Genomic DNA, 23,993 nt, shown 5'->3' with positions numbered 1-23,993 from the left:
TATATGTTGTGCCTTTTTTTTTATTTTTTATGTAAGCCTTGATATAACCTTAGAATAGAATAGAATAGAATTAAATTGGTGTTACGAATGAATATAATAAGAGAATAAAATATGTATTTCTTAGAATTAATTATTCATACGTTTGGTAGTTAATATTAGATAAGGTTATATTGTTTTAGTTATAGATTACACAGTATCTTGTCAGTTAGCTTCAGATACTTATACATCAATGATAATCAGTGATTCAAACTCTATTATGGTATCAGAGACCTAAGTCTCACCTATTCCTCTCCAATCCTAACTGCTCCTCCTCTTTTCCTTCTACCGCAACACCATAATCCAGCCTGCGCCGCCGACATCTTCACCGGCAGCCATGACAACCACCACCGGCCCCACTTCCGGCAATTCGCCAAACACCCCTCCCAACTCCGGCCACTCCGCAACTCCTCCTAACTCTGGCCACTCCGCCTCCGATCCGAACCACAACACAAACAGTCCGACATCTCACCCAGCCCTAACCGTGTCAAACATCTCAACTTTTATCAAAATCAATCTCGATATTGAGAAAGGCCAATACCCGACCTGGGCTGCCCTGTTCAAACTTCATGCCACGGCATTTCAGGTTCTTGATCATATTCTTCCCTCCCAAACCACCGACCCTTCCGCTACCTCCCTCCAAACCACAAACCCTGATCTCTGGAAACGCATCGACGCTGTTGTCCTCCAGTAGATATACAACACCATCTCCCTTGACCTACTCCATACCATCATCGAAGCAGATTCTACTGCAGCTCACGCCTGGACACAACTTCAGGATATATTCTCAGACAATAAGCACTCTCGTGCCCTCTTCCTCCAACAAGAATTCTCTAAAATTAAGCTTGAAGGCTTCTCTGACATCTCTTCTTACTGTCAACATCTCAAATCACTATCTGATCAGCTCTCCAATGTTGACTGTCCTGTTACTAATGACCAAATGGTCTTGCAACTCATATCTGGCTTAACAGATGCCTATGACACCGTTGGCACCCAGATTCGCCATGGCGACCCCCTTCCACCCTTCCACAAGGCTAGATCCATGCTTATCCTCGAAGAAACGGCACGAGCCCGCAAACTTACTGCTTCTCCTGACACGGTAGCTCTCACCGCCACTACTGACACCACCGAACCACCATCCAACTACACATCCTCCAGACATACTCCGAATCGATCGCACCACGCTCCTCGTGGCGGTCGATACGGTGGTCGTCACTATCGCGGCAGAGGAGGGCGCTCCACGAATCACCATCCAGGCTCCTACCGTCCGCCGGTTTACCCGTGGGCTCCTTATTACCCATGGGCGCCGCAGCAGCCTTGGGCCAGTCCGCCATGCCCATACCCGACGGCACCCTAGGCTCAACCGCCCCCTACTGGCCGCCCCCAATCACAGTCGGGCATCCTTGGCCCACGACCTAACATGCCGCAGGCACATCTGAACATGGCTAGCCCCTGCTATGCGCCGACTGATATTGAACAAGCCATGCATACCATGTCCATCACACCTCCTGATCAGTGGCACATGGATACCGGAGCTACCTCACACATGACGGCAAATCAAGGTACACTCACCTCTTATTTTGATTCGCGCCTCAATGGAAATATTGTCGTTGGTAATGGTAATTGTGTGCCTATTTTGGGTTCTGGTAATGCATACTTAGCCACTAAACACCACCCACTTAAATTGAAAAATGTTCTGCATGCCCCCCAACTAATTAAAAATCTTATTTATGTCCGTCAATTTACTACTGATAACCAAGTTTCTGTGGAATTTGACCCTTTGGGTTTCTCTGTGAAGGATTTACAGACGGGAACGCCTATCATGAGATGTAATAGTACGGGGGATCTTTATCCAGTCGTGTCTAGCTCTTCCTCTTCAACTCTATGTCATTCTGCTCTCACTGCACTAGCTTCTGATGTTTGGCATCATCGTCTACGACATCCAGGGCCTCCTATTTTGGACACCCTAGTCAATAAAAATTTGATTTCATGTAATAGGAATACTAATAATGTTTTTGTCTGTCATTCTTGTGTTAATGGAAAACAGGTTAAATTACCGTTTCGGTCCTCTTACAATTCTGCATGTATGCCATTTGATCTTATTCACAGTGATATCTGGACGTCACCGGTATCTAGCTCTAGTGGTCACCGATATTATGTGTTATTCCTAGACAATTACACAAATTTTCTTTGGACTTTCCCATTAGCAAACAAATCTCAAGTCTATTCCGTTTTTCTCACTTTTCGCACGTTTGTTCGCACACAATTTGAACGTGACATTAAAACTTTTCAATGTGATAATGGTGGTGAGTTTAACAATAATTCATTTCGTCAATTTTGTGATCATCACGACATGCAATTCCGTTTCTCCTGTCCTTATACATCACCCCAAAATGGTAAATCTGAAAGAACTATTCGAACCATAAATAACATCATCCGCACAATTATGAACCATGCTTCTGTCCCTTTTACCTTTTGGCACCATGCCCTTGCACTCGCCACCTATCTCCTCAACATATACCCTCACAAAATCTTGGGTTACAACTCTCCCACTCAAATACTTTACCTCCGGGATCCCACATACTCTCACTTACGCATTTTCGGATGCTTATGCTTTCCCCTCATTCCGTCCTCCTCTCGTCATAAATTAGAAGCTCGCTCACGACCTTATGTATTCCTAGGATATCCCCCTAATCATAGAGGTTACACATGTCTTGAGCTGTCCACAAATAAGCTAATTGTCTCCCGTCATGTCGTCTTTGATGAATCTGTTTTTCCATTTACAAACCAGAAATCAATTTCACCTCCTGCCCCTAGCACTATATCTCCTATCGATGGCCTTCTTCCCATCACACAGTCCACGACGGCATCTCCCTCCTCGTCTAATGTCTCACAACCGTCGATCCAGCGTAGTCCTTCGTCCCCTCGTGTGTCTGTCGAGTCGTCCGCGTCACCCACGTCCGCGTCTTTCCCCACATCGTCATCCCCAGCGTTGTCGCCTTCCAGGTATGGGTCGTCTCCTGTCGCGTCGTATCAGTCCCCGTCCGTGTCTCCCGTAGTGTCGTCCTCATCGTCCCCTCCTGCTTCCTCGTCGCCTGGTATTTCCGATTCCCACTCATCGATTCGCACGCCCGCGGTCGATGCCTCTGCCTATAAACACAGCCAATCACACTCACCCAATGACCACCCGCGCCCAACACGGAATCTATAAACCACGTCGTATGCTAAACTTATCCACTTCTGCCCCACCTGCTATATCCCCATTGCCCAAAACACCAGCCCTTGCACTATCAGGCCCTAATTGGACACAAGCCATGACTGATGAATTTGAGGCTCTTATTCAAAATAAGACGTGGGTACTCGTACCCCGTCCTAAAAATGCTAATGTTATTCGTAGTTGGTGGATTTTCAGGCACAAAACAAAGTTGGACGGCTCATTTGAACGTTACAAAGCAAGACTCGTGGGAAATGGGTCAGGCCAACTAGCGGGTGTCGACTGTGGTGAAACATTCAGTCCTGTGGTCAAACCGGCAACTATCCGTGCAGTTCTTAGCGTTGCCTTGTCCAAAAATTGGAATATGCGTCAGTTAGATGTGAAAAATGCATTTCTTCACGGCGACCTCAACGAAACTGTCTACATGCATCAGCCACTGGGCTTCCGTGACCCTGCGCACCCTGACCATGTCTGACTCCTTCAGAAATCGCTGTACGGGCTGAAACAAGCTCCTCGAGCTTGGTACAAGCATTTTTCCACCTATGTCACCAAAGTGGGATTCACTAATAGTGTTTCAGATCAGTCCCTATTTGTTTTCAGACAAGGCACATATACAAGATTTCTACTTCTATATGTTGATGACATTGTTTTAGTTACTTCTTCCGACAAGCTCCAGAGTTCTACAATCTCCCATCTCAGCTCAGAATTTGCAATGAAAGACTTGGGCTCGTTGAATTATTTTTTGGGGATTTCTGTCACTCGGTCACGTGGCTCAATGTTCCTATCCCAGCGGAAATATGCTTTGGAAATTATTGAAAAGGCAGGGCTCGGGTCATGTAATGCTGCTGCTACTCCTGTAGACACCAAACAAAAGCTCAGTCTTTCTTCAGGCTCTGCTTATCACAATCCCACTGAGTACAGGCAACTAGCCGGCGCACTTCAGTATCTGACACTTACACGGCCTGACATTTCATATGCTGTTCAACAAGTATGTCTGTTTATGCATGCTCCTAAGACTACTCACATGGCTGCCCTGAAACGAATTCTGCGATATGTTCATGGCACCATAAACCTTGGTCTTAGTCTCATTGGCACGTCTACAGATCAGCTGACATCATATACTGACGCTGATTGGGCCGGATGCCCTGACACACGTCGTTCCACGTCCGAGTATTGCGTGTTTCTCGACGACAACCTCATCTCGTGGTGAGCCAAACGACAGCCCACATTATCTCGGTCAAGTGCTGAAGCCGAATATCGTGGGGTAGCCAATGTCATATCTGAAACTTGTTGGATTCGCAACCTTTTACTTGAGCTTGGTTGTCCGATTCAAAAATCCACGGTTGTCTACTGTGATAATGTCAGCGCAGTGTATCTTGCAGGTAATCCGGTTCAGCACCACCGAACCAAACATGTTGAAATGGACATTCACTTTGTCCGTGAAAGAGTCGCCAAAGGCGAGGTCCGTGTCCTACATGTCCCATCCCGGTATCAAATTGCTGACATATTCACCAAAGGTTTGCCATCCCCACTGTTCGACGACTTCCGAAATAGTCTCAATGTTCGCCCTCCGAACCCTTCGACTACGGGGGAGTATTAGATAAGATTATATTGTTTTAGTTATAGATTACACAGTATCTTGTCAGTTAGCTTCAGATACTTATCTGTTAGTCATTCACTACAATATAAACTCTAGATTGTATTTATACAGAGATATACATCAATGATAATCAGTGATTCAAACTCTATTAGTTAATTCATACGTTTGGTTAATGGAATGGAATGAAATAAGATGAAATAACTTCTTTCAAAAAAAATGAAATAACCAGTTTTGCAAATCAAAATACAAACTTATTCAAATTTCTTTTAAAATGTTAATTATTACAATCAATTATTCAAATATTTTATGTATATTATTTAGGAAAAACGTGATAAACGATAAAAACTTGGAAAATTGTGAAAATTGATTAAAACATAAAAATTTGAAAAAAATGTGAAGAATAAAAAAAATAAAAAGAACGTGGAAAAGATAAAAAGGGTAAAAGCACGATATACAAAAAAACAAACACGGAAAAAAATGTAAAAAAAATTGTTCCATTTTTCTTGCGTGTTTTTTCCGTTTTTCTCATTTTCACTTTTTTACCATTTTACCATTTTCAAGTTTTATCATTTTTCACATTTTAAGCTGGGTTTTTTTTTTGTATTTGACGTTTTTTCTAGTTTTTAGCGTTTTTCATGTTTTTCGCATTTTCACGTTGTATCTAAAAAAAATTTTTTAAAATTAAAATTACTTAAAATATATTTATAATCAACCATATCACTAATAAGTCACAATAAAGATTAAATGGATTAACTTTATTATAATTTGGCTTGAAAATATTTATCATAGGAGTCTAATTAGTGCTTTTGCTTTTAGAAATCCAAAAAATAACTATTTTTACTTTATTTTTTATAATTAAAATTTCAATTAGGCACTCAAAATCACAAGACCTAATGGCATCCATTGATTTGCAGGGGAAATTTTGATTTATTAAATAAATCTTAAACTTAAAAAATAAATTTGTGCGTAATATACTTCCATTAAATATAACAAAGGCAAATCCCCATCCCGTCCTACCCATGTGACTCGAACCCATGAACTTTCTAGTTATAGGTAAGCTCTCAACCACATATGATCTGATCTTAAATCTTGACTACAAAATATTTATTACATTTTTCACTATCCTCTATCTGTATGGATGTTCATAAACTGAGTCGGAACGCAAAAAAAATGTACATTATCCGGTGCAAGTTATTTGTGCCTGCACCGAAGAAAACAACACTTTTCACCAAAAGAATTTCCACAGAGATTTGCTTCTGTGATTCACAAGTCAGTAACATGAGAAAAATGTCCTCAGTTGAAGATCTAATACAAGAAATTCCATTATCGAACTTCATAGCTACTCGAGCGTCAAACGCAATCAGCTTCCCGATCAGTAATTGCACGTCTTCTCCTATATATTTGCTATCTGCGGCTTCTCTGTGGCCTTAGTCTCTTGACAGCCATAAATGTAACAGCAGCAGATAGAGAATACCTGTTCAAAAACACAATCAACATCATAAACATATGAATGAATCCTCCAAAAGTTCCCGACTTCTTGATCGGTGGTGTTTCATATCAGATGTTACAGCTCGGGATTTATTTTAGGCGAAACACAATTTTAAGCACCTGACATTTGAATTTTGTTTCACACTTGTACATATTTGAGCTACTTCAATTTTAATCCGTCGGAGTCCTTCAACTATACAACTGACATCTATTATCTCCAATTTTTTCTTCTTTTTTCATTCGGTCAGCTCTATCACATGCAATTCACGGTGTAACGTACATTATCTATGTTAAATTGCGCGAGCAAGTCACCATTACAAAGTTTCAGGAGCTTAATAAACTAAATTAAAAAGGAGAGGTTCAATTACGAAAACCTGTAAATTCAGGTGCTTGAAATTGTGTTTTCCCTATTTTATTGACAGGAAAATCAACAAAAGCCAAAAGAAAATACCCGACTTATTACAACTTAAAGGTATGAACTTTTTCAACTTTTCGAGTCTCATGCAACACATACAATTCGATGATTATACGAGCTAAGGTGAAGCATAGTTAAGATATAGAGAGGTTGAATTAGCATACCATGTAAGTGTGTAATTTAAATGATCTTGCGGCATGACTGAACTACGTATCAAGGTATTGGCATCCTTCGGGAGAGGGTACGGGCATGAAGGGTTAACATTTTCGTTTATGTCTTCAACGTAGATAGTATTTTCGGGAAGTTGACAAGTACAGGCAATTGAAGGGACATCAACATAAAACCACTGGCCAGAACTTGGATCGTTTTCTGGAACAAAAATGCTAGGCTGTTCGCTCCCTCGAACGACTCCTATAACTTCTACAGCATCTACATACGGAGTTGGATCCTGTAAAAATGGAAAATAAAATATTTGAAATTCCATTTTAAAGTTCCTGGTATAACAAAGAACTGAAGGAATACAAAGGTCACCTTAGTAAGTTTCGGTTTCTTGGACCAAAATTTCCACCACGATCTCTGTTCAACCTCTTGAGTAGAAGACGACGATGTATCTGAAGGCTGTTCATCATACTGTGGAGTTTCTAAGGATCTTTCCTTCCAAATACGAGGAGCCCACCCTCTATTGACCAGAATCGGTGACCGTACACTGAAAGTAGACTACTAACTTTGTTAGTTGCAAGAAGGAGATCAATATCATCTGATTAATAAATCGAAATCAAGATCAAGAGCGTTATAACCGTCTAGGTCCTCTATATCGTTTGGAATTGTTATTGTTCAATATAATATTAAGTTCAATCAGAGTGAACCAAGATTCGTTATCTTCTATATTAGAGAACGGGAAAACGAAGTGAAATATGAGCATGTTAACCCTTAACTAAATGTCAAGTGCGCAAAAATTATCAAAATCAGTTGTTTAGGGAAAAAAGACACTCTGAAGCGACACAAGACTAATTCGTGTCAATGAACAAAAGGTAGATGATTCAAATCGATAAACAATTCATCACCATTCATGTTCATTGCAGCCTTCTTATTCTAATCAAATGTGGTTTTGAGCTGGGCACAATTAGACGATTAATATGTTCGAGTGTGCAACATTACCCTCATCAGTTTTTCATTCGTTCAATTGTTCCCTATTTGAAGAGATTCCATCCGAAATCTCTTGGTAATTACTGACAGATTTTGATAATGTAACCCCCGAATTACACAAGGATTCTGGGGAGCAACCACAGCCTAAACAAGGCACACGCTATTGCCTTTTCTCTGGCACACTTGAAAAGGTTGAGAGTTCAATTGCGCAGCCCAAATACATTGCGGGAATCTTTTATCCTTAACCCAGAAAGATAACTATTCGTACAAATTACTTATAGACTATTTTTGCTAGTTATGAGGAAACAACGTGCTTACCTTTCAGGGTCGTTTGGTATTGGCATCAGGGGTGTAATGACATAGTGCCCATTCTCAGTCACTCCAGATATGCTTCTCGAACGTGGTCCGACATAGATTGACCTCTTCTCATCAAAAACACCTAAGCATGCCACCCTCCTAAACTCTAAAGTATCCAACTGATCACTTGATGGAGATATTTCATTAAATTTCACAGGCTCCATCTCCAATCTCTTCCGTCTATACTCTAGCATTTCAATCTGCAACGAAAAACAATAGTGTTAAAAATCGGGGTTCCAACTCACAACTTCACAATATTGCAACTGACACTATTAATCCAATATGAAACTTAGGGATACACCTCGTTAGTAAGTAACAGCCACCGATACTTCTTAAACACAGAGAGAAAAAGAAAAATGATCCCAGAAAGTAGACAGGGTTCGCAAAGAAAACAAAGTTATGAGAAAACGCTTTCTTGCTTGTAGAATGTCCGCCTCTGGCAGAATAGTGTCTGTGGAGTTTTAAGGAGTGATCAAGAGTTACAGTATCTCAACTAAACTGAAAGGCGAAAGAGAGAATAGCTGATGTCCTATATGAAAACTGAACTGTCTAGATGTAAACGCGTTTGGTGTTAGCCAAAGAAACTATTTATATTGAGGAACCTTAGCCTTTAAAATAAAATTAAACAACAAACTAGTACTATCTCGTACTGAAGTTCACAGAAAATCGTAAAATGTTGAAGTGCTACATTATCTTATTCTGTTCCCATGCCCAGTTTGTTGAGTTGCAAATACTGAACTGTACGTTGTTCGAAATAACATGTGAAGAAAAAGTGTGAAACCCCGACATTACATAGAGGCCACTGATGGACAATAAATCCCCCAAACACAGATTACAACTTTCATCGTATTGTCATCTCCTATGTTACACAGACATGAAAATGCAAGCGGACACTGAAACGGAAACATTATTTCTAAAACACACCTTCGTAACATAGCCTTCTAAAAGAAACGGATATGAACAAAGACACAAAACGCATAAACGCTACTAAAGAGGAGTGTTCGTGCAACATACCCCAACAAGCAATCTTCTCAACATCTCAAAAGGTGCTCGGTTGGAATCCTAATCTAATTCTAACGGACTTTTGGGGTTCCAAGATCCAGCTACAGGAAAAACCAGCCTAATTTATTTTTCAACCTTTCCAATGCATTTTAACATGAGACAGGAAAGAACTTCCCAATCTAGTTTTTAGCATACACAGATAGATAGACGGACTTTAATTTTTCCAGCAACCAAATATACAACTTCCTAACTAAGTCTTACCGAGTCAAGGAGAAAAAATTGCATAAACATTTGAATCAATAAGGGTCTATTTTAGCAAATTCCTAATTAATAAAGTTTCTTTGAGTAGTCTGATATAGTAAAGTACAGAAACAAGAACGCAATCAAGATTGAAAATAGATGATTGAGCAACCTTGTCCTGCCTCCTGAAGATCTGCCAAGTCCCAAGGCCAAAAGTAAGAGCTCCAGGTAGAAATAGCAACCATTTTGACAATCTTGATCCTCTCTCTTCTTCTGGAAGTTTAAATCCTATATAATAAAAAGAAAGAACACCTTAAGCAAATTCACATACTTCTCCAATTTTCACTCAATTAAGAAATTCATGATCAGACCATAAATTAGAGAAACAAAGACACAAAACCTTGAGATTGAGCAAATGAATTTGAAGGAGTTTGAGAGACAGTAGAGGAGATTGCAGCGGCTGAACTAGAAGACAACGGAGATGAAGGAGCCCAATGCTTCTGCAATAATCCAGGACGAAGAAGAACTCGCTTCAGTGATCTTTCAATGTAAAGAGCCATCTTGAATGTTGCATTTGAGTTTTTACAGAAAGTTGCTCTTCTTGTTTACTGGAAGAAAAGGAGGAGAATGGGGGTTTTGATTCAAATTTAAGAATGGGGTTTTTCGATTCTTGGTTTGTGAAAAATATGATTGGGACTTAACAAATAGTTTTTCTTTTAAATAATATAAAAATAAACTACGAACTTGCAGTAATAATTCACAATTGTATAGATATATATTATCTATATATTATATATATATATATATATAAAGCCGAAAGAAGTGAACAGTACTAATTTCATAATTTTTCCAATTTCTTCCAATTGTGCCCTTAAAATTTGTTTCCTTTTATACCCTTTCTATTCTGATTTTATTTTTTCGGATTGTCCCTATCTAGCTAGCAATAAAACGATACCGTTTAAGGCTTCTTCCATTGATTAGTCTCCTGCTCTTCCCCCATTCCACGTCTTTCTTCTCTCTCTTTCGCTTACTTTCCACATCCTTCTCATCTACAATCTCAGTCCATTTTTGCTCTTTTGTTGCCATGGTCTCTCAACTGAGGTTTTGAGTTTTCTTCTTCTACCAAAAAAACCCAATTAAGCAAATCTGTATTTTTTTCTCTTCCATTTCGGAATAATCACAAGAATTGAACAATTTGAACAAACGGAGTTGAGAAATAGAGAAAAAAGAAGAGATTCTTATCAGTATTGCAGCTGCAGGAGGAGGAAAGAAATATCAAGAAATGCAGACAGAAGAACAGAAGAAAGAGATGACAAAAAGAATCAGTGGAAGAAAGGTAGCCCTGAAGGTGAGAGCGTATATGTTTATGGCTGGGGTTGGAACGACAGAAACGATGTCGTTTTTTACACTGTATTTTGTGAAAAGGAGATAAAAAAAATAGTAATTCATAGAGAGTGAGGAATTGGAAAAAGAATTGTTGATTTCAATTGAATTAGTTTACTGCAGCTTTGACATTTCAATTTTTTTTTTTTTGTGCTGGAGCTCAAACAGCACGGAAAAAAACCACCGTTGTATTAGTTATAGGATTAAAGTGTAAAAATATCTCTAACATTTTAGGTCATGAGCAATTTTACCCTCTAACGTCTGAAATGGTGCAGTTCAATTCGTTCTAAAAAAAGATTTCATGTTTTTTTTAATTTAATAATAGAATTTGAGATTAATATTTATAAATTCGGTGAATTTTTTGAATTTTTTTTGGCTAATTCGTGCAAAAGACGGTATATTTTTTTATTTTTTTCACATCTCAACATATGTTCATGATTTGTTATTGATAAAATGACGCACGTGTGAAGTGTAGATCACAAGATTCATGACCGAACAAACAATTTGATGAATTATTTCTCAAATTGATCCAAATTATCAACTTTAGGAGTAAAATTGCTCCTTTTACAAATATTAAGAGTAAAATTGCACCATTTTAGACATGAGAGATAAAATTGATATTGATGTAATATTTATGCATCTTAACCCTTAATTATATAGCCTTATCGTGTGCTGTACAAAAATGTGTGTGTTTTATTATCTTATATACTTAAAGTTATCATGTATTATGTATAATTAATGATGTATGTAACTTTTATAAATATTATGAAACATATTCCCTTCTTACTACAATATATGAACTAATTTTCTTTTTCAAAGTAAATATCTCAAACACAAAACATATGAACCGAATAAAAAATATACTTATTTTCTCCCGAAGCGAAGCAAGGGGTATTTTCTAGTATATATATAAAGTTGAATGAAGGGAACAGTATCAATTTCATATTTTTTCCAATTTATTCCAATTATGCCCTTAAAACAATCCATCATATCCTCCCCTAATTTCTCTGAGCTTTTGTGGCACCCAAATAACTTGGAGCAAAACGGTGCCGTTTCTTTATGTCATTTTTTTTTTGTACAAAACTTCATGGCCTTTTTAAAGGCTTCTTTTCCTTTGCTCACTCATATTCCTTTTCTTTTTATATTATTTTCCTTTTTGTCTTTTATGTTATTTCAAAGTCCATGTCTATAGAAAAAAGTCTAATTTATTCTTTTCTACATTCTATTTACTTATGAATAGATGAACATAAAAATATCCATTAGCCTCTACTCTCTCGTTATAAAGCTTTAGACCATTTAAATTAGGGTAATTAATTTATTAGTTCCTATACTTTGACAAAACACACTGTTTAGTCCCTATATTTTCAAAAATACACGATAAGGTCCCTAATCTTTTTCTCGATGAACTGTTTAGTCTCTAACGTTTTTTTCCGTGAACTGTTTAATCCCTGCCATTAGACTCCCATGAAGATTCTGTTAGTCAATTTGGATTTGAGTCAAAATCTATTTACAAAAATAACTACCCTTTACCACAAAATCAAATATATAAGACCATTATCTTCATTATTTCTCATTTCTGTGTTCTTCTGGTTGATTTGAGTCGATTATGGGTTAGATATTCAATCGTTTCTCCATTTTTTTCAGCGCGGATTCTGAGAGAAAGACATAGAGATGTTAATTACTTTTGACTTTAAGTCAAAATATTAAAGGGTAATTTAGTGATTGCTGAATTCATAAACGGTAAAAAATCTAACAAACATATGGAAGGACTAAACAGTTCATCGAGAAAAAGGTTAGAGACCTTACCGTGTGTTTTTGAAAATACAGGGACTAAACAGTGTGTTTTGTCAAAATATAGGGACTAATAAATTAATTATCCTTTAAATTATAATATTATATTAACCATAGTGTTCACGTAAGCTTATTTAATAAAATAAATTTGGTTATTCACTGTTAGGTTTAGACTTACTAAAATTTTAGAGTGAAAAATCTCTGGGTTAACATTCTAAAGACTTAAATTATGTTTGATAAAACTTAAAATTAGGTGCTGAAAAAATAATTACTGAATTTTAAGTGTTGAAAATTATAAATATTGAAAATATTAAATGATGTAACTGTTATAAAAATATTAGTTCATAATATTTAACTTAAAATGTTAAGTTAAATATTTTTCCACCAAAAAAAATATCTTGACTTATCAAAATACATGAGTTTTTTACTTAATTGACTATTTAATTGGTAAATAAAAAACACATTTAAATTAAATAAATACTTAATATTTTAATTATTTATTTTTTTTATAATTTTAATTTGGACATAAAAATTTGTAAAGTTTTTTCTCCCGAAGCGAAGCAATGGTATCTTTCTAGTTAAAACTAAAGTTTATCCGATTTTTCGGTTCAAGGCTCGTTAGGTACCATTTATCTTAAAGTGGATCATCTTTCAATTAAAGTTTCTATGTACACTAGGACTCGAACTCGAAATCTAATTTAAACGACTTAAAACTTTTAATTGATAATTTAGTCATTTAATTATTTAATTAATGAGATACCCTGAATTGATATGAAATTGATATCTAAATTTTTATTTTGAATTGTATTAGGATCGAGCAGCTAGCAAAAAAAAGGATAGAATATTTAAAATAATTATTATATATATATTATATATATATATATATATATATATATATATATATATATATATATATAAAGATAATTTCATTAATGCTGAGAGTCACTACAAAAGTTCAAAACAGAATGCGAAACAAAACTCGGAATAACATCATAATAGAACGGACTAGCATGTTGAGCGGCCGCTCTTGCCAGAACATGAGTTAAAACATTTGCTAGCCTTCGGATAAAATGGAATGAGAAACCGTTATGAGTTGACAGCAAGTGTCAAATCTGACCAATTATATCCCCAAACTCGGATATATCAGGATGATTTGAGTGAAGAGCATGAACTACTAGTTGTGAGTCTGTTTCAAAGATCACATTAGTTTCCCCTCTAATACAGGGCCATTTCATAGCTTGAAGGAGCGTCCATATTTTGCCTTCGCGGATTTCCATCAAGCCGTCGGTGTTCCCTGTTCGAGCCGCTGCAAAGGAGCCGTCAGACCGTCGAATCATCGCGCTGCTACCCGATCTCCCAAGAATTGTGAAGGTGCTGTAATCGGTGCAGAGAGAGAGAAAAAGGATGAGGTGGGCGATGCCATTTGTTCACGCATGGAGCAGTTTCTGCCTCATTAATCGAGCGATTCCTTCGACGTTGAACTATTTACCATTTCTCCAGTGTCCGTTTGCCTCTGAAATCGATGGCCTCCACCAGGCTATTGATCTGTTTCCAAAGTCTTTCGTTACACGAGCGCCAGCAACACCACAACAAAACCATGAATAGCTGCACTTTCCTTAGGTCATTGAGTCTGCAAAAATAAAAAATAAATAAATGTGCAAAGTTATCAGCAACAGCAGCTCTCTGATCCAGACTCTTAACTAGACCAGCCACCCGCCATACAGCCTGCGCTTTTGGGCAAAGCCAGGAAAGATGTCAAACGTCTTCAATGTCAAGGGAGCACATCACACAATCATCGATCATATCAACCCCTCTCCTCCTTAGTTTGACCCGCATTGGAATACAATCCCGTATCAGCCTCTAACAGAAGTAGCGCACTTTGTACGGAACCGTCGCAGACCAAATCACACGCCAATCCCCCTCAACTCGAAGACTCTGGGAAACCTCATCCTCTCCCATTGTAGTGTGATAAGCACTTTTAACAATATAGAGGCCCGACTTTGAACCATCCCAAATTAATTCATCTCGCCTCCCCTCCACTCTAACAGCCGTGCGACTGATATCAACGATGTCCGTCTCAGAAAACAATTCTTCAAGCAGCTCGAAATCCCAATCATAGGAATTCAGAATGAATAGGTCGCTAACGTGTAAATCTTCCAATCCGTCCACTCTAGGAGAGGTGATCTTCGATTGTACTCATTTCTTAGCCACTTATCATTCCACATATTTATCGATTGGCCATTACCTATCTTCCATCTGCTCCCCTTATGAAGCAACAATTGAGAGCTCTAGATACTCCGCCAAATGAAGCTAGGAGAATGTCCTAATCGAGCTTCTATGAATTCCCCATTAGGGGTAGTATTTGGCTTTGAAAACTTGACTGACAAGAGAATCTGGGGATGATTGAAAGTGCCACCCTTGTTTTTCCAATAATGCTAGATTAAAGGCAGTAAAATCCCTGAATCCCAGGCCCCCACCGTCCTTGGGAACACACAGTTTATCCCAAGTCATTCAATTAATTCTACGAGACCCATCCTTCTTATTATCCCACCAGAAAGAATTTAGCATCCGCTGAAGTTCCTCAGCCGTAGAAATTGGGATCAAGAAGACGCCCATATAATAGATAGGAATAGCCTGCCTCATACCCTTGTTTTATATCCTTACACTTCCTCCTAATTAAGAAAAACTAGAGATTAAATTATAAAACTATATCTAATATTGGTAATCAAGAACAATTTTACTATTTAAAAGAAAGAATAATTTTACTTTTAAGTTGGTAAATTTAGCAAATTTAATTTATTCTTAACAAAAAAATTTCCTATAGTAATGAATTATGTTATCTCCACTCTACATAACATAATAGATGGCACACACATATATATATTGTATGTGTTGGATAAATAAAATTTTAAAATCTGAATAATTTGTCGAACTTAATAATATTAAGTCTTCAGCCTTATCATTTATGACATTAAGGATAAAATTGTTTTTAATTGTCAACATTAAATGTATTTTTATACATTATCCTAATTTCAATTATCACTTGTGAACATGATTCGAGTCTGTTTGTTTTACCTACTGTTTGTTGTTGTTGTTTGCTGTTTACTATTGCGGTTTGCTATTGCAAAAAGCTCATTCTCTAAAAAGCAAGGATTCTCTACTTTTATAAAATACTACTTTTTAGGTGTAAAAGACAAATTGCATGACACTAACCAAACACTTAAAAGTCTCCATTTTGAAATGAACTGGCAAACGGAGCATGAAAATAAGCAACCAAACACCCCCTTAATAATAAAGTTATACGTGAGTTGTAAACGCATTACACGAAACCCAACATAATAATGATTTATTCAGCAGATTTTAGATTGTTAAATTAAAATTAATCCGTTAATCTAAAAATTATTTAAATAGTTAAAAGTATTACTAAATTCTCTTATATTTTTTTAGTGTCACAATTAATAGATAATAAATTTATCGTGTACCTAAAAATATGATGGATTGAAATGATTATGATATGAAAATACTCACTCCATATTAACCCAATAATTAACATGAATTCCACACTAATTTAATAATTTTCACCTTTATATCTAACAGACTTTAAATAGAAAAATAACACACATAATTTGAAAAAATTTCAATAATAAATGATGCATTCATCTAATTAACTTGTAAACATTTAATTTTAACATTAATCATATATCCATGTCTTTTTGGTTAGATGAGTTTGATAATGTGGAATCAATGAAGCACATGCACATACTTAAAGATTTGACAGAATAAATTAATTTTATCATAATTAGTTTAAAGAAATAAAAAAAATTAATAATAAAAGGGATACGATGTAGAAGTATCACAACTTTAGTGGTTACAATTATACTCCTTAATGTTTGTAAGTTAGATTAATCTTAAAGAAAAATATAAAAATAAACTTTATGATTTGACCTATTTGCAAACTTAAGCTATATGATTTGACGGGTGGCTGACCTTTTTAATGATTCTAATGGCTGGAAGTGGGATATCCTACAAAACTACTTTGACGAGAGCATCCTTTTGCGCATCCATAGCTTGATCACAACGAAGGAAGAGGAATTTGGGGACATGCCCAGTTGGAGGAATGCGTCGAATGGTATGTTATCGTGCAAAGCGACTTATGAGACGATCATCTCGAATGGGAGGGAAGTGGTTGAGAACTCGATGTTTAAGAAGATTTGGAAGCTGAAGCTCCCTCAACGGAATAAGACCTTCGCTTGGCTTTGCATTCATAGCAGAATTCTTACGAATGAAGATAGATGGAGGAGGCACTTGACGGAGCATGGCCAATGCCCGAGGTGTCAGGGTGTCGCGGAATCGGTGGTTCATGCATTAAGGGATTGTCCGGTTAGTGCGGCAATTTGGAAGGAGCTTATTGATCCTAGGCACTGGGATGTCTTCTTTAACCAGGATGGTGTGGACTGGTTCCTGAATTGCTTACGGAAACCAGACCCTTACCTTGGTATTTCTGATTGGCAGAGGCTGTTTATTGGTCGACGACGCAGTTGTGGGAATGGCGGAACAAGATTCTGTTCCTAGAGGATTTTGTGTTGCCGGAACGACGGGGGGAATTAATCCACCATAAGATGAGGGAGAATGCAGGGTGTTGGGAGGCTCTAGCGGGCGGAGTTAGTACGGAAGATAAAGTCGAGCATCGTGTTGGTTGGGTGAGGCCTCGCTCGGGGTTTTGGAAACTGAACTCGGATGGGTCGTGCAAAGCTTCCTCAAAGTGCATTGCGGCTGGCGGAATGATAAGAAATGGGGAGGGTCATTGGGTGTGCGGTTTTGCCCATAATATCGGCAAAGGAAATTCGTTTGAGGCCGAGCTTTGGGGGGTGTTCTCGGGAATGAAAATTGCTTTAGCCTCTAGTGTGACCAAGATTGAAGTAGAATCTGACTGTGTCGAGCTCGTAACTTTGATTCGTGGAAAATGCCCACTGCACCACCCCTCCCGGGCCCTGGTCTGTAATATAATGGCCCGTTTTGATGCTATCCTTTTGCAGCATGTGTATGGAGAAGGGAACATGTGTGCCGATTACCTCGCTAATTAGGCGTTCAGCTTCCCCATTGGTGTGTCGACCCTCCAACAAGCGCCCCCCCCCCCCCCCCCCGACATTTTGCCCTTGCTGCGAAATGATATTTTAGGAGTAACCCTCCCCCGTCTGCTTGCCGCTTAGGGTGGCCTCTTGTGTTTCTTCTGTTTTTCCTCTTCCTTATTTACCAAAAAAAAAAACATAATTCATATGATTTAAAAGTTGACAAATGGACACCTTGAGGTTCACTCCGTTAACAAAAACAATATAAAACACTAACATCGTCAAAAAGTGATGATGTGGCAGTTGTAATAAAATGTTAAGGGGGTATTTATGTCTTTTTAATTTATTTTTCCTTATTTCTCGAATATGCACAAAATCAACACAACATTTACCAAAATAGGGGTGCCAACGAGCCGAACCGACACCGAACCTGACTTGGCTCGGCTCGGCTCGAGAATGAAAAAGGTTCGGCTCGGCTCGAGCTTGGATTTTTTGAGCTCGGCTCGAGCTCGACACAAGTTCGGCTCGAGCTCGATTCTTTTCGAGCCAGCTCGAACTCGTTTGGTTTTTACCAATGTTATCAGACTTAGACAGAACCAACCAGTCGGACTGGTCTAACTAGAAATCGGATAGAATTCCGGTCTGAGTCATACTAGATTTTTCAATCCACAACAGTCCGCTAAAAATCGGAATGAACCAATAACCCAGTGGTCTAACCGGAATGACTCCGATTTTTTGAGGAAAAAAATTGAATGAAAAAATTCCACTAACTTAAACAGGCACTCTATCTAAAGATGAGAACTTTAGATCTTGGGCCTTATTTAACTTCCAATTAGGGAAATTTACAAGGAAATTCACATTATAAAAATTATCTACACTTTTGTCACTTAGTATTTTCAATTATACCAAACCTAAAAATATTAAGCAGTTAAAGGAATAATGTCTTCCGTAGACATTTTATAAATTAACTGTTTAGAAAAGTATTAGACATTTACAATATAAAGTTGAATAGTTTTGATATATTAAAAATTAAACTATCAGTATTAACAAAATAATAATAATATTTTGATTTATGATTTTCTTGTAAACAACCCTTCCAATTAACCCATTCTTGTATTTATAGTAGCTTCCTTCCCTCATCTCTCCCCACAATTTCGATGTGGGATACTTTATCATCTTCTCCTCACAATTAATTTGCTCTTCTCCTCATCTTCATTGAACTAAGCCTAGCTGAAGACATTTTTTTTTCTTTTTTTTTCCCGCTTTCACCGGATAAGGAAAAGAAATAGTTAAACATCAAATATTTTTTTTTAAAGTAGAATCAAAAAAACCAAAAACAGCAATGCTTGTAAAATATTCTCAAATATTTGGTTTTTGAGTTATATGTATAATTTAATTGTTTTATTGTGATAATTTATTAATGGACTTATAACTTATGACTCTTAATAAAAGTTTAAAAATTAAAATTATTGAAATATGTATATATATCGATATAATTAAGAATTGGTAAAATATATATTTAAAAATAACCGAGCTTGCTCACGAGCTTTCGAGTCGAACCTAAGAAAGCTCGTGTTTTGACTCGTTAATCCTCGAACCGATCTCGAACTCGAGCCGAGCTCAATCGGACCGAGCTTGGACCGAGCTTTGGCCGAGCCGAACTCGAACTGTTTGCGAACTACATAGGCTCGTTGGCACCCCTATACCAAAACTCGAACTAATGTAGTAGGGAAAACACCAACCAGAAAAATCCAAAATGAAATTCCACTTTTCAAAGCAATCACCAGATTGTGAGGGTTCCCAATCAGAATTAGGAAAGATCCAATATTCATAGTGGAGGCAAGATTAAGTAAGACAGGCCGAGGAGGAAGATTGTATTGTGCAACGATTTTGAGTGTGTATTCAGTTAATACCATACAAGTAGTGTCGTTAGTGAAGAAAGAACTTGTACTTGTAGAAACTAAGCAAGTCGAAAAATAAGTATTTTCCACCTAAGGTTTTCCAACAGATCTCGTTTTAATTTCCAAACCAGTTGCATTTTTCCAATAGATCAAGACCAAGCAGCATCAATCACCTCATGTCTTCCGTCGATCAATCCATCCTTATTGAGAAAGAGTGCATATATTGGAACTTTCCTAGATCTGAAATGATGATCAATCCATCCTTGCCGAGAAAGAGTGCATATATTGGAACTTTCCTAGATCTGAACTTTCCCATAAGAGTACCATAAGAACAAATGTTAAAAGAGTACATATGTTGGTCGACAGCCTTGCGTTTCTTCAACCCCACATTCAATAATTCCTTCATTACCCAATCAATATTACAAAAGCAATATACCTCCATTTTTTCCAATATCACACCAAACTCAATATCACTACCTCGTTAAACCCTTACCAATATTATAATTCATATCCAACTTACACCTTACAGTATTGCTCGTGGAGAATGGGTATTAAGGCAATTATTCAGTCTCATAGACTATTTGGTCCAATCATTTGCAACACACCTCCACCATCTTAGTATCTGCTTTAGGTTGCATATTCCTCCAATGTTAATGATTCTGTATTAAATCCAACATCCCATGACTAGACCGACATAGAAAATCCAGTTCGTGCTTTACTATTGAACTCAATCATTAAAGTGGTATATCTTGTTATCATTGGTTTCAAATTCTCTCATGATATTTGGGTTGCTCTTGAGTGTACTTATGGAGTTGCCTCCGGAACTCGACAATTTCAACTGAGCCTTGATCTATATGATTTCAAAAAAAAAAAAGATTTATCTGTCACTAAGTACATGTAAAAAGTCAAAATTATTCTTAATGATCTGACAGCATCAAAAAATCAATTTTCGGTGCATCTTTTACTGCATTTGCTATTCAAAAATCCCGGAGAAGATTATCATAAACCATCCAATCCCTCATTCTGCAAAGAGGGCCCAACATTGATTATTATGATTCACGTTGTGAGGGATTGCCCTTTGGCGTGATCAATTTGGCTCCGAATCCTTTCCTAAAATGATTTTTGGGTTTTTATCACCTCGAATGAAGCTAATTGGTTTTATGACAACCTGAGTCAGGGAAATTAGTTATCCTACAATGAATGACATCTTGTTTTTGTGATTTCTTGGCACTGATGAAAAAATAGGAACCTCGTTATATTCCAACAGTCTAAAAGATCTATTATGGAGATTGTGCAGAGCATTCAAGTGCATGTTTATGGCATCATTAATAGTAATCAGGCTTTCTCCAAGGATCTGGTTGCGCATAAACCCATTAGAGAAGAGGTTTTGATTGGGTGGAGTCCTCCGGAGACAACTTGGGTCAAGTTCAATACAGATGGTGTTGGGAGCTCTTTCTTAGCTGCGGTTGGCGGCCTTGTCCGCGATAGTAAAGGTGATTGGGTTCAAGGCTTTTCTAAGAATGTGGATATCTGCTTAGTGGTTAAAGCGGAGTTATGGAGAATTATGGAATGGTTGAGACTTACTTGGTCACCAAGGTATAAAGTCCTTTTAGAAGTTGATAGCAAGATCTGTGTTGACCTTATTTCTCGACACCTTATTCCTCCCAACGAAATCGTCTCTCTAGTGAGAGTCATTGTGAAACTTATTGGTATGAGTGTGAAATTTCTCCTCGCCATATCTATAAAGAAGGAAATAGAAGTACGAATTGAATAGCCAACTATGCGGATTCTCTACCTTTTATAGTGCACATTCTTAAAGAGCCGTATCGGGATTTAAGAAAGATTTTGAAGCAAGAGCTCTTCGACGTCTCCTTACCCGGATTTTGCGTCTTGTAGCCTTGTGATGCAACTTTGCTTAGAGTATCTCTAATGCTAGATCACAACTTAAAGATGCCACGTAACCCATTAGAAATCATTGTTATTTTAGAATTTTATAGAGTAAAAAAAATTATTAATTAATAACAAAAGACTATTATTGTAATTTGACATAAAAAAGCAAAAAGCAAAAGTTTATGCTTCAGCATGTATACACGCGCTGAGGTGTTGTTCAATTGCTTGATGTTGGTTGGGTGATGCTCAATTTCTCTTTTTTTGTGTGGGTATGTGCAAATCTTGATTGGTCTTTTTGGTGTAATCAAAATAAGTTACAAACTAAAATAAACTAAAATAAGTCTAATGGGTGGTTTGGTAACAACCAAACCACACCCTTTAGACATGCTCTTATAAAAGAAATCACAAGAATTTTTTTCTTTTACTTTTCATAAATTGTACAGTGCTCTCGAAACCACTGAATCACTCCCTAATGCAGACAAGCATAAATAATCACTCAACTGCCTAAATGGAATAGAGTCACACTCTTTCTAAAGCCTTTCTTCATCCATTTCTCATTTTCTTCGCGTTCTATCATTATCCTCTGCACCCTGCGCAGTTTAGCCAGAAGAATAAATCACCAAGTCATGGCGGTTCGGCATCCAATCGCCGAGGCTAACGAGGAAAGCCCTTTCGGAACACTCTCCGCCGACGAATTTTATGCTCGCCACGGCGTCGCTCACTCTTCAGAGCACATAACCAATGCTCGCGGCCTCAAGCTCTTTACACAGTGGTGGAAACCTCTCCCTCCCACTGAAACCATTGGCTTAGTCGCCGTCGTTCATGGCTACACCGGCGAATCAAGCTGGTTCGTACAATCCACTTCCATTCTCTTTGCTCAATCTGGCTTCGCCGTTTGCGCAATTGACCATCAAGGCCATGGTTTCTCCGATGGTCTTGATGGCCTGATCCATCACATCCCCGATCTCAACCCCGTCGTCGACGACTGCATCCAGTTCTTTGATAAATTTCGTGAAACTCATGCTCCTAACTTACCGGCGTTTTTATACGCTGAGTCTCTAGGCGGTGCGATAACCTTGTACATAACGCTCCGTCAGAAGAGCGCGTGGGATGGTCTGATTCTAAACGGAGCTATGTGTGGGATTAGCGCTAAGTTTAAACCTCCATGGCCATTGGAGCATTTGCTTTTCATAGTTGCAGCAGTTATCCCGACGTGGCGCGTGGTTCCTACTCGTGGATCTTTGCTGGATGTCTCGTTTAAGGAGGAGTGGAAGCGTAAGTTAGCCGTGGCGAGCCCGAGGAGAATCGTAGCTCGACCGCGTGCGGCGACGGCTCTTGAAATGCTAAGAGCGTGTGGTGACCTGCAGAGAAGATTTGAAGAGGTGGATGTGCCGTTGTTGATTGTTCACGGCGGAGGAGATGTAGTGTGTGACCCTGGGTGCGTGGAGGAGCTTCACCGACGGGCAGCGAGTAGGGATAAGACGTTGAAAATTTACCCCGAAATGTGGCACCAGATCGTCGGAGAATCGGAGGAAAATGTGAATTTGGTGTTTGGTGATATGGTGGAGTGGCTGAAAACTCGAGCTGAATCTGCAAAAAGTGGCGGTGGAGTTGGAAGAGCCGCCGGAGAAGGTGGCGCGTGATTAGGTATGGTTAGAAATAATGTGGTACTTGGGATGGTAAGGGTATAGTTGGAAAAGCTAATAGGTAAAAATCTACGAATACAAGATTGTCTCTAACATGTAATTTCAAATCATAATCATAATAAACTAGGTGCTGAATGGTTATTTCCAACTTCTCTTAGGACCATAATTCCAAATTTGTGGCTAGGGACAATATCTTTTCAAGGCTTGATTTGTTTAAAAAAAAGATTGATTGAGCCTTTAACTTTCAAAGTGTTCTACTAACTTTCTAAACTTGCATAAAATGTTCAGTTAGCTCATTGATCTTATATAAAATATGCTCAATTAATCGTTCGGTATTAAAAAAATAAGTTAAATGCAGAATATTTATTATACGTGTCTTAGAATGTTATTATATAATTTATAAAATAAATTATAACATATTAAAAAGGAAATTTTTGTTCAACTATAAAAATTTTTCTTCTATAATATTAAAATCGCATACCATCTTGGTTTTTTTATTTTTTAAGATACATTCAACATATTTTCCGTGTTTAACTTGCTTTTTTTACAACTGATTGATTAATTGATTATATTTTATACAATTTTAGAGAGCTAACTAAATATTTTATGTAAGTTCAGGAGACCAATCAAACTTTTAAAATAAGTTTAGGAGGGGAAATGATGTATTAAGCTTTTTTCAATATATTTTTCCAAATTTTGAATATAAAAATATACGAAGAACACGAAGTAATACCATTTTAAAAAAGTAAAATATTTTTTTAAGATTTTGTAACTCTATTCTATCTTTTGGAGAATAATATTAATAATTACTCATC

At 37.6% G+C, this 23,993-nt stretch overlaps 2 protein-coding genes across 2 annotated transcripts; one reads left to right on the top strand and one right to left on the bottom strand.

Moving 5' to 3' along the window:
- Positions 1–5,757: 5,757 nt before the first annotated feature.
- Positions 5,758–10,225, bottom strand: LOC136202027 (surfeit locus protein 1). The gene is made up of 6 exons (XM_065992474.1): positions 9,899–10,225; positions 9,671–9,786; positions 8,218–8,456; positions 7,285–7,459; positions 6,918–7,201; positions 5,758–6,324 (listed from the first exon to the last, which is right to left on the bottom strand). The coding sequence occupies exons 1-6, from the start codon at positions 10,056–10,058 to the stop codon at positions 6,255–6,257; spliced, it is 1,044 nt and encodes a 347-aa protein (XP_065848546.1). The 5' UTR covers positions 10,059–10,225; the 3' UTR covers positions 5,758–6,254.
- Positions 10,226–21,995: 11,770 nt separating this feature from the next.
- Positions 21,996–23,326, top strand: LOC136204063 (caffeoylshikimate esterase-like). Its single transcript, XM_065995247.1, has one exon. The coding sequence runs from the start codon at positions 22,159–22,161 to the stop codon at positions 23,173–23,175; it is 1,017 nt and encodes a 338-aa protein (XP_065851319.1). The 5' UTR covers positions 21,996–22,158; the 3' UTR covers positions 23,176–23,326.
- The last annotated feature ends 667 nt before the right edge of the window (positions 23,327–23,993 follow it).

The sequence above is a fragment of the Euphorbia lathyris genome, chromosome 8 (assembly GCF_963576675.1).
Source record: "Euphorbia lathyris chromosome 8, ddEupLath1.1, whole genome shotgun sequence".
NCBI classification, from domain to species: Eukaryota; Viridiplantae; Streptophyta; class Magnoliopsida; order Malpighiales; family Euphorbiaceae; genus Euphorbia; species Euphorbia lathyris.
This window is presented reverse-complemented; position numbering and strand designations above follow the sequence as displayed.